Below are 12,589 nucleotides of genomic sequence, written 5' to 3' on the forward strand. Positions count from 1 at the left end.
ACAAAATTTTTAGAGGTCCCTCGATTCCTTCAATTTCCCTTCACTCCCGAGATGGTCCCATATCAAGATCATCCCGTTAAGTTTTACTTGATCAATATTGGACCACCTCAGGAGAATATCCTTCAAATCTCTTTGTAATATTATAATTAAACTTTATCTGTCTGTTCCGCTTTTACAGCTAGACCGCTGAACCTGTATATCAAATTTTATTTAAATCATCAACCTTTGAAATACTAAAGTGGGGGTTACGCTTGAAATGTCTAATACGCGGGCAGAGCCGCGGGCAATAGGGCTAGTAAAAAAATAACCTTCAAAAATTGATTCATAAACCAACATCCAAAAAAGATCTATCCATATGAAATTCAACTATTTTTCACAATTTGGTTACAAAATTGTATTCGTAATATAAGTTACCCACAAACGACAGCCTCGGACAAACACAAGGATGTACTTACATTAATGTTAGAAGTACCAAATATTACCCGAACATCAACGTTTAACCTACGCATATTATGAAGATCGTCAACACTACTTCCGGTAAAGCCCCAGGAAGTGGGCTCGACAAATCAAATCGAAGGTGCAAAAATAGTTTGAGGAGTAGATGACTAAGCTGTTAGCGTCATATGGAATTTAAAAAGCTTGCTGTTAGGTGTGCCAACTTTTGTGCTTATGAAGCTCAGATTTTCTTTTAATTTACGCATAAAAAATCCTATCATAGTTTTAGATTAGTATCAAATGGTATGGTTAATGCTTACTCATCCTTGCATAATACGAGACTACATAAACGAAATTTTTAGAGCAATAATAATTAACAGACTTTAGGGTTAAAAAACTATACATTCGTAAGACGAGATTATAAGCCATAAAAACATTGCAGATAGTGTCAGGTAGAGCATTGGGTAGGGCGCGGGCGGCGGCGACGGCGCGGGCGTGCGAAAGCTCACTCCGTACTAGCGGTGCCGTTAGCGCAGGCTCGGGCGGGCGGCTGTGGCGAGGCGGCGGGCGGGCCGTGGGTGGTACCGTTCAGCCGCGCCAACGTCACCACCGTGACGTCGCAACCGTGACGTCAGACAGCGCGATATAGCCACCAGCCTCGGCGGCGGCGGCCTCAGTAACGCACCGACCGTTCACAAGCGCGTACCTCCGTGCACCTTCTCGCGAACCGCATCGACACTACCGACTGACTGAGTGAGTGAGTGCGCGTGCAGTGAGTGGAATGTGCTTGGCCGCATGAGGATCCTGCTGAGCGAGCTGGGACTGTCCGGCGCGTGCTTCGGCCTGACCCTGGAGTCGCGCGAAACCTCGCTGGACCCCGACAAGCCTGCGCCAGGTCAGCGCCCGCACGACGATACGCGATCCGATACTCCTGTGTTTATTTTCGCTTTCGTTGTGTAGAACCTCTGGGTGTTGTAGAACTTTGTGTGGAACTGTTCTGACGATGGCCCTCGGCTAGAATGCGAGGTGCGTTGCTGACGCCCTCGAACCAACACTGCGGCCTTAGACTTTTCCAAAACATAAGTACGTACCCCCTTTTTGGTTTTTTTTATTTACTTTTAAGTTTATTTACTCCTTTAGAATTATTTTGTTTTTGATATATTTTTCTCTTTAATTTATTTCTGTAAACTAGCTGTCTCCTCGCAGGTACACAAAGTTTTGTTTATTTACATCTACGTTTGGTAAAAATGCTGGTAAAATGGATAAACTTAATACATTTCTATTAAAAAGTTAAAAAGAAAAGTAGGGAAGTACTCCTTAAAAGTTGGGGCTAATTAATTATTATAATATAGAATTTCATCAAAATCCATTTACTTCTTTTTTATATAAAACTAATCGAAAAATTTGTTTTGTTGAAAGTTCAGTTCTTAATTTGAATTTTGCTTCCATTTTAAAAAGAGATTTATCTATAGAATGGGCCAACCTACCGCAAACCCATGTGCCTTAATATTTGCTCCTGATCGCAAATCATTTCCTATATGTTTATGCAAATGCCCATCTGTCTAGACATATTAATGTCAAAATCTTAACAAAATATTATTTATGTTATTGTTCGTAATATTAATAAATAAGGACGACTTTGTAGGTATACCTCGATGTACTCGAAACCATTATTTTTTAGACATACTTTCACTACGTAGCGTACAAAACCTTATAAAAATCTTAAATTAACAAATTGCAGATAAATTAAATAAAAAACAATTAATAAAAGATCTTTTGATCTTATTTTAAATTAAAAAATAAGTATTAAATTGTTCGATATGTTTCATGTAAAAGTTTACTTTCACAAGTAGGTTTATCAACATTATAGAGCGCAAGTGTCATTTAAAAACAGACACAATTTAGTAAAACATTAAATAAAGATATTTTTTTTTTAACTATAGTGATAATTTTCTTCATACGAACTTATTGCGTTATTGCTTTTTAGAAACTACTGCTTATAATTGACTGCCAGTTATGTTTACGTTATTTATTAATGCTTCATCTTGAGCACGTGTTATAAAGACACTATAAATAAATTGCTAATTGATTTATCATTAAAATAGTTTCGTAAATTGTTCCTTTTTAATCAAGCAGAAGACAAACGTGCAGTGATGAAATATATTTCGACATTGGCGGACCGGTCCGAGAGGCATCGCCCAGATCAAGTCGAATATATTGTCATATTCATAAGTGTTATTATTAGCAATAATATTCATATATTTTGTTTCTGTTAGATTTGAAAATATAAACTTTTAAAATTGCATTTCAATGGTCTTATAAAATCGACCGGTAGCGTTTCAGTTAGGGTGTTTAATGTTATCTTTCTCCTCATTTTTTATATAATTTCGCATTTGTTTGTCTACCTTACCTATCTATAAAGCATTATCAATGAGCCCGCGACTAAAATATTTTTTGTGTTTAACAAAAAATTTAAATTTAGCTCTTATGGTACTAAATTACATTTTAGTTTTTACTCATCTATTATTTTTTCCCCCAACAACAACAAATATTGAAATATATCACTAAATAGATATCAATCTACAAAAAAAGTATCCTTAACATTTCTTGTAAATACATAAACTTTTGCATTCACTGAATTCCACGCACCTGTTTGCCTCATCTATATGAATCTATGAATTTTGTCTATAATGTGAGATGTTTATGTCGCGATAGCCTCCGGTGTCCGGAGCCGATGGCCTCAGTCGAGCTGGCTGCACTTGCCCAATCTACTGTCGCAACCGGCAACGGGCAGACGTTGCACCTGCCGAGATGCGAGTGTCCGCAAATTGCCAACGCATTGTATCACTTCATCTCAATATTAAAACGCCGGTGGCAAAACTAATGCTTGACCATCATCAGATCATGACAAAAAAAAATTGACGCGTGTTACCAAATATGACAAATAATGGAACAAACTTTCACTTTCTGTATTGATATTAGTTTTTAATAACTTTAAAATAGCTCGAATACCTATTTACCATAAAGAAGTTAAAAGTGGTCCTATTAAAAGGATAAACAGCTCTGATTTTGGTTATAATAACCATTTAAATTTTATAGACGTTAAATGTAAATTGGCATTTGAATAACAAAAAGTCCAAGTTCTATTAGCCTAAAGACAAGCGAGTTGATGTTTTATGGAGTGAATAGCTAATAGAGCCTCTATTAATATTATTATATTTGCCTGCTATAGATAGGTCTGATAGGCAATGATAAGGTGGTGTTCCCAGCTGTGGTGACGTCACGGTTGAGTAGAACCAGCGTGCGTCACTCGCGGACGCGCCGAGGGTGGCTGTCTACATTGCTTATAGTCACATAATATTGTACGACCGGAACTGGATACACATTCAACGATAACAGCAGGGGCTTGAGCCCGTCTTGTTCTCATTGTGCTCAAAGTCTGTTATATTGCAAATCTACGCCAAGTCGCCTTTGACATAATAACGTGAAATATGAAGGGAGGGCAAGGAAGATAAAAATCTAAAATTTTAATAGATAATAAGCCGGAGAGATTATAATTTAACTTTTCAATATATGATCGTTAAGCAAGTAGCTAAGCTGTCAAATTTTGATTTATTCTTAGAACAAGCCACTCGCATATTTAATTTAACCTCGTGAAAACCCGAACTTCGTCTATTACTATTCTACGTTATCGTGTGCGCGTTTAATGCCTGTATTATTTATAAATAGTATATTGCAACTATTACCTACAACAAGTTAAATACCTGTAAAATCTTAAGATATGACCGAAATTATTAAAAACAAAATTTAGGCCATTATCTGTATCTAAGGTTTTCTGTTCGAAAGCGAGATTACGTCACACCGTCTAAAAATATTGAGGTGGTGGTGTAAAACGGCAATAAGGGGGTGCCGGGGAGCGAGGCTCGGTGGCGGCGGACTCGCGGCCGCGGCCTCTGCATCGAACGAGCCTGTGACGTCACACGCCATGACGTCATCCATCGACCGCCGCTATGCCTCAAGGACGCCCTTGCCGTCGAAGCTACCTATTTTCTTATTTCGCCTACGATTTTGCATATAAAAGTAGAAGCGTCGTTATATTATTATTTTCGAGAAGCTATTGTTGAAACAACGATTTTATGTAGAAAAATCATTGTATAAGTGCCTATTCGCGTCAGAGGGCGAACGGATTGGTGCACGAAAAAAAAAGTAATGCAAAGGAAGACACAGGTTCAAATCCTACCTCAGTCGTGTACTCAATAACAATTTTCAATTCAACATTAACAAACTCAAAAAAAAATGTCCCGGGCTTCCTCCAGAGTAATAGAGATGTAACCGCGGTGCCAGGAGAACGTAGTAGAGTAGTAAGGTAGACGGTCAATGAACATATTCGTAATTTACAAAAACGCAACGGATAAGGTTCAGCCTTATGTCATGTTTAATAAGATAAAATTAATTCAAAACCTCCTATAAGAAACTACTGGATATCTCATTCCTCTAGACGTCTAGACGACAATACTGGTAACTTCTTCACCTGTCTGAAAAAGGTGATCTGATCTATCAACGGGAAGACGAAACTGCTGATCAAATTCAGTGATGGTTTAATTATTTTAAAGACAAAGGCGAACGACATTTTTGGCAGCATACAACTTTTGCCTTTACGACGTAGGCATCCAATACGTTCCATAACAATTAGGAAATATAAAATAAGGCTACGTGAAGTTTACATGCACCACGAGGAAATAAACTGCAGAAATTGCAATACTGTATCGTATCTAAATAGTTTCTTTTAAGTTTATTCTAACGGAAACCCCGATTCATGATGGTTACCTATTAATTATATCTCGGCTAATAAAATAATAAAAATAATCCATCAAAAATTCTTAAGTAGGAGTGCGTACACAAGTATTGAATATTAATTCAAGGTTTAAATTATTTTGAATTGCCATCTATATAAATACTTACTTAAGCCTCAATTTCTCGTTATTATCATCAAAGGAACGAGTATAGAAGTTGCTATTTTTGCTTTTCTGTATCGAAAGCAATTATGAATACGTTCCGTAAGGCGACGGCGGCGGCAAAGGGCCGTGACGTCAGAGAAGACGACGTCACACGAAAATCCATCCCCCCACCCACGCTTTTACCGGCACTACAGCTGATAATAAACCGAAATACGTTTATAAGTAAATAATCTAAATATAGCCCTCTGACTTAAGAAAACTGATTGGTAATAATACATGAACTCATCTTACTACAAAATTTTATCACTTTTCACTATATACCTGGTATAAATATGCTTTTACCAACAACACAAAACATATTTGCTAAATATTTTTAGTTCATCGTCCTTAAATTATATTTTCCTTGCTTAGATATTGCTTTTCACTTATTCGTCCCTATCATTGCATAAATAGAAAAAATGTGATAAATAAAAAAGTGATTAACGAGGATCCCTTCTGATTCACATATTACGCTACGGTAGTGAACCCAGGGCTAGTTGCTAATGTGGCTCTTATAAAGATAGCTTTACTATGCCATTAGGTATATAACGGATTTGACTTCAGTCATAGACCAGCGTTCGTCACCGACGTACGCAGGAAGTTTACGCAAGCCCCTTCAATGTAAACGTCATAATACAGAAAAGTTTATCGCTGTGTTGTCGTCACGACTTGTCTATCGCTTTTATACGTAGCATGTGGTAGCAATAAAAATAGTACAATCAATACTTTCGTAGCACGTAACGCCATCTGTTCCACTTCTTCGTTATTACTAGAAGGGTGTTTGATGTTCTATGTCTAGAGCTTTTCCCTAAGGGCGCTACCGAGAAGCTTCGACGAACATTTCGTAAGTAACATCTATGATTTTGTTAAGATGGCACTACTTCGTTCTTAAATGGAAGTCAAATAAGTTTATGAATCTGTATGAATTCAAGATAAAATTTAAAAATCGAATTTAATTAATATGATGTAGAGCACAAAAAGAACTTTTTACCGAACTTTGAACTTAAAAACTTAGAACTATCGGATGAGATACCGATCTAAATAAATTCGAGACGATTGAGGATAATTACAATCTCGAAAAATGGGTGTTTACTTAGAGGTATTGAACCTTAAAAAGTTGGCTTGGTATCACCCACAATAGCCACATACAACATAGGATAAGGTTGGTACGGTGCACTATTGCCTCCACTACATATCAGATTTTTTTAGCCCTTTCATCAGAGATTTCTCTCCGTGACCCAAAAGTATTTCTTATGTTCTATAAAAAATACTGTTACTAATTGCGGGCTTATGTGAAATCGGTTAAAAATCGTCATTATTCATGGATTGTAGAAAGGTTATCTCTCTCTCTCTGCGCATTCCCGTTGCACCCGTCACCATAATGCCTGGAGTTCGCTCTCAGTATTTCAATTGCAGTATCATTATATAAACTGTGAATTCAATTGGAAATGTGTCCTGTTCACTCAGAGGCCAGTCAGTTTGCTTTATTGGTTACGTAAAGAAAATAAAAACAATTCACACTTTTACATAGATCCTTGCGTCAAAGCAAAGCATAAAGAATTATCTAATTGTATGAGTAAATAAGATAATAAATTATCTAACATTCCCGACACCAAAAGTTGCAGGTGAGAGTGAAAAGTCTATTGACCTCCGTCTAGGCCGCAATGAATGGTGCGAACAAGCAAATATTAGATAGTTAATAAGCATTAGCCAATAAGTGGGCTAAAAATATACTTTTAATGGTCACTTAACCGCGAGGTTTATCTCCGGTCAATAGTTTAATTTACTTGACAATTTACTTTAATTTACTTGAGATGGAGTGAAATGCACCTCCGTAGATTTAAAAAAATTAATAAAAGTAGGTAGGTACCTAACTATGTATTTAGGTTATTACTTCCATATTTAAACAAAGAGGCGAGACCCTCAATAATTATCACGACTATCAATAAAATATAGTTTACTATTTAGCTTACAACTTTCAGTACAGATTGATTTCCTTTTCATCAATTAGTTACATTGAATTATATCTACTATTCATGTCATATAAATAACTGAAACTTTAACCCTGAGGCCCACTGGTATTCCTGTAGTAAAAGTAGTTTAAACGTTCAATCTCTCCCTAAATTTCCTTTTGATATAGGTACAGAAGTTTCTTTTAAGTAGGTACTTCTAATACAAAAGTTTTTTGACGTACAAAGGTATATATTACATAAACGTCATAACTAAGAAGCGTGTTATCACCTAATTATTTTGTTTGTGAAAGTAAACTGAAATCGATGTATCTAAACTTAAAGTTCGCAATCTTCTGATGTAGATAGGAATATATTGCACCTACATTAATTCAGTAGCTGTTGCCCGTGACTCCGTCCATTTTAATTCTCTACAAATTTTAACATATATAAATCATTTCAATGATCATTTCAGCTTGAAATCAGTAGTGTTTTCGTAGTGTGTAAGAATAACAAACACATACACATCCTTTCACACTTTTGTATTTAAAATATCAGTAGGATTACAATACATGTACACGTCGGACTTAAAACCTAGTGTTTTTTTTTGTCATTCAACTGAGCAGTTGGTGTTGAGGAATTAACAAGTGTAAAATTTTAATTTTAAATAGATTAAAATTAAATATCTAAAGGATATAAATTACATTATGACTATAAACTACTCCGAAATAATACATGCTAGGTACATGAGTAGTTATACATATAAGTTAAAAATATGTTTCTTATTTTTTATCGTAAGTAAGTTAGTTTTGTCCAAAACTTTAAGTTTGAGACTGTATGGATTTACAGATTAGTATATATCACAAATTAGTATATAATAAAATAATAATTGTATGAAAGCGACGCAAAGTCACAGACAGATCTATTATAAGTACCTATACAAAAAATTACATAGGTACATATGGTCACATCTATATCCCTTGCGGGGTAGACAGAGCCAACAGCCCTGAAAAGACTGAATGGCCACGTTCAGCTATTTTGCTTAATGATAGAAATGAGATTCAAGAAGTGACAGGTTGCTAGCCCATCGCCTAAAAAAAAATCCCAAGTTTGTAAGCCTATCCCTTAGTCGCCTTTTACGACATCCAAAGAAAGAGGTAGAGTGGTCCTATCTTTTTAGTATTGGTACGGCAAAAAATTACATTTTACATTTAAATAACTATAGATCCAAAAATACAGATTTTTTTAACTTCTTTACCAATTTAATGAAATAAAAATAATTTAATAATTAACTATTAGCATAAATTAGATCGTAGAAACTTTAATCTGAGAAATTTTAACTTGTAATTTCAATTCCTCAAATTATAAAATTATATTAATCTTAATTTACCCTACAAAACTAATTTGATTCCACTTAGAGCAAGCGTGTTCAAAATTTTTCGAGTCAAAGTTTTCAGTATATATAGTCAAACTAAGAATGTTAAGAATATTTTAAAACAATAACAAAAGCTATAGTGTTTTTATCTATAAGGCTTAATAAGGCTGGAATTAATGGTTCTTGACATAATAGAAACTGCAAATGCCACTGATTTCATAACCTCCCAAGGGAAACATCGCCTCTTCGCCCTCAAAATTTGATTTATTCTTGCTATGCGGGATTAAACTTAAAATAAACGACGCAAGGTCTAAATTGGTGGACATGCATTAGACTTTTGTTACATTTATATTGGAATAAAAACTAGGTGTTTATATAGTACTAAATTTCGGGGCGTGGCAAATCAAGCACCGTGACGGAAAGTATTCAAAACGCCAATATTCGGTGGGCAAAACTGCAGTATAAATTAGGAGACCTTTCTTTTCGGTCCTCATTTGTGATAGAAGGGTAGTAGCAACAGTAGCGGCAATTGACGAATCCACTATAAAATTATCGATTAGTCTGTTACGAGTGCTCAGTGAAGGAAGAGCTAAAGTATGTTCGCCGAGGGTAAATATAAATGATGCATGGATTGACTTGAATAGCGTGATAGTTCAAAGGATGGCGGCGTCAATTTGAAGTTATTCCGTTATCCAATTCATTTACAATCTACCCCTTTCTATGTTATACCGTCATCGATATTTTAAACGGGAAAAACAAGTAGAAAATTGTATTTTCTGAAACAGCAACGGCTACAAAACACAATTTAGTGATAAATTTTGTTAAAAAAAAATGTTTGTTTGTTACAGGGCCGAGCGCCTTAGAACCGCGCTCGCCAAGCGCCTTCACGTCCAACACATCCAGTATGCTACTGCTGCAGACACACGTAAGTGTATACCAATAATTGCAATGTTATTTTTGTCCAATTTTTAGCTTATTTAACTATTTTATAAATTAATGAATACTTGAATATTTTAGGTACAAAATTTAAGAAAGTAATGGTCGCTCTTCTTTTAAATAATTTAATAAGTCAAACAACTATACCAGCCTCAAACATACTTGGGCATTATGACCACGAAAGCAGTTTCATTACGCTATTGGTGCATTGTAGCCGCCCCTGTTTGAAATACCGCCTACTGTTTCTGTAACGCCTACAATATCGATTGTTTTTCTATTGCAGAGCAACTACGGTACATCTTTTACTGATTTATTGTCACCGCAATATCAAGAAGACTCGTCCGAAATCTTAGAAGAGAATTTGGATCCATTTCCAGACGTCGAATTTCACGCTCCAGTCCCTGTCGAAGTGAAATTACAGCGTACGACACCTGTCAGCGATCCTTCTTCACCAACTCTTGGCCCTACACTGCCTAGTTTTGAAGAAACATATTCTGTTCGGTATCCAAAACAAGAAATGGCGGAGTTTGGTATAAAAATGGATGAAGACTGTTACAATGTCAGCTCCTACTCTCATCAAGGTCACACTTCTACTCAATTACTGTACCCATATCACCAACCATCAATACCGTACGTCTCGTCAACTTATTATGCTCCAGCGCAACCATGCAGTCCTACATTTGATACAGGAGGAGTAACTCATAATCAGGACTCTTATTCACTGCCTCCTTTCCCGAGCTCGGTTGATCTCCAAATAGCTACAGATCAAGCAAATAGACAAAGGCGAGCATCATTACCGGTGCAACGTTCTGAATCGAACAGTTCAAATGATAGCCCTAAGCTGCACGGTGGCAGAATACACTGTATGCAGGCTTCAACACCTAGTTCAGCTTCAAGTTCTCCTGGCGGGGTGCCTCCTGAAGGGGTGGGCCCGCGAGCTGCGCCGTCTTCGCCAAGTCAACTATGTGCTGTTTGTGGAGACACCGCTGCTTGTCAGCATTATGGAGTAAGAACTTGTGAAGGATGTAAAGGATTCTTCAAAAGAACAGTACAAAAGGGATCGAAATATGTTTGTCTAGCAGAGAAATCTTGCCCAGTTGATAAAAGAAGGCGAAATCGATGCCAATTCTGTCGGTTTCAAAAATGCCTTGCCGTTGGTATGGTTAAGGAGGTTGTTCGCACAGACTCATTGAAAGGAAGACGAGGAAGATTACCTTCGAAGCCCAAATGTCCTCAAGAATCACCACCAAGCCCACCAATTTCACTTATCACAGCTTTGGTCAGAGCACATGTTGACACTTCTCCAGATTTTGCCAATTTAGACTACTCTCAATACAGAGAGCCAAATCCAATGGAACCTCCGATGTCTGATTTGGAAGTGATCCAACAGTTTTATTCTTTGCTTACCACGTCGATTGACATGATCAAAGTTTTTGCTGAAAAAGTTCCTGGTTATGCTGATCTGTGCCCAGAAGATCGTGAGCAATTATTTGCTTCTGCAAGATTGGAGTTATTTGTGCTACGATTGGCTTATCGCACACGCCCTGAAGATACCAAACTCACTTTCTGCAATGGGCTTGTACTAGACAAGAGACAGTGTCAACGGTCATTTGGAGACTGGTTACATGCGGTTTTGGATTTTAGTAACACCTTACATTCAATGGAGATCGACATTTCAACGTTTGCCTGCCTTTGTGCATTGACTTTAATAACAGGTACGTTAATTAGTTACCTAATTTATTAGAAACATATATTAATTTAGTTGTATGGATCAATGATGGACTCTCCCTTAGTCACCTTTCACGACATCCAAGGAAAATATCTATTTTAAAGTGCCAATGTACACGGCTTAGTAATATGTAGATCGAAAGAATATTGCAACGTAGTCACATATATAAATAGTATCAGATATTAGAATATTCAATTCATGCATACAGTGTGATTTTTCTATTATACACAGTTTATTAAAAACATCCAAGCACGACAATAGTCAAATAGGTACTCGTAGTAAATGTTTTTCCATTTATGTAAAAGCATCTATTACTATTCAAGCTATACCTATAAACTTACTACAGAAGAAACATTGATAAATGACTGATGAATTCACCTCTCCCATAATCTTACTACCTTGCCCATGCTCATAGGAAATGTTAAATAACAAACGTATCGCAGATTAGGAACTTACAACATTTTAAAAAGCTTAAATAATTATGATGAATTTATTTTGCCAACAGAGAGACACGGGTTAAAAGAACCCCATCGTGTGGAACAGCTGCAGATGAAGATCATCGGATGTCTGAGGGCGCACATGCCAGGCGGCGGCACGAACCCCGGCGGCGCCCCACATTTCAGCCGGGTGCTGGGAGCCCTGCCCGAACTGCGCTCACTTTCCGTGCAAGGACTTCAACGCATCTTCTATCTCAAGCTGGAGGACCTCGTGCAACCTCCGCCACTCATTGAAAACATGTTCCGCGCCAGCCTACCTTTCTAGGCACCCCATTTCCGAGTATAACTCCCGCCTTCATAATGCATTCTCCTTTTATCTAGAGCCGAATCCGTTATTTTTAAGCATTAGATTAAAAAATATTTTTCTATAGAATAGTTGAACGTTTTATAGACACGATCTCCCACGGAATCGGTTCGTGCTAAATTAATGAATATTGAATAATTAAGCAAAGAAGACAATCGTATTGCGTAAGTGTATGTTAAGCTTAATTTATTACAAAAATAGAATAGTTATGTATTTGGGTGTGATTTTGTTTTTATTGTTGTGTACTTAGTCTGCATTTGAGTTACCGCTCGTGATCAATGGCATCTTGTCGTACAAATATTCCTATGTTATTTACTTGTGTATTATTTAGGTAAGGAAAATCTAGTCAGAAGACTTAGAAATGTTA

At 36.7% G+C, this 12,589-nt stretch overlaps 1 protein-coding gene across 1 annotated transcript; it reads left to right on the top strand.

Annotated features, from left to right (window-relative positions):
* Positions 1–1,230: 1,230 nt before the first annotated feature.
* On the top strand, positions 1,231–12,183 carry LOC106133582 (probable nuclear hormone receptor HR38). The gene is made up of 4 exons (XM_060954285.1): positions 1,231–1,330; positions 9,605–9,681; positions 9,976–11,407; positions 11,927–12,183. Exons 1-4 carry the CDS (start codon positions 1,231–1,233, stop codon positions 12,181–12,183), a joined length of 1,866 nt encoding a protein of 621 aa, XP_060810268.1.
* Positions 12,184–12,589: the final 406 nt, after the last annotated feature.

The sequence above is a fragment of the Amyelois transitella genome, chromosome 2 (assembly GCF_032362555.1).
Source record: "Amyelois transitella isolate CPQ chromosome 2, ilAmyTran1.1, whole genome shotgun sequence".
NCBI lineage: Eukaryota > Metazoa > Arthropoda > Insecta > Lepidoptera > Pyralidae > Amyelois > Amyelois transitella.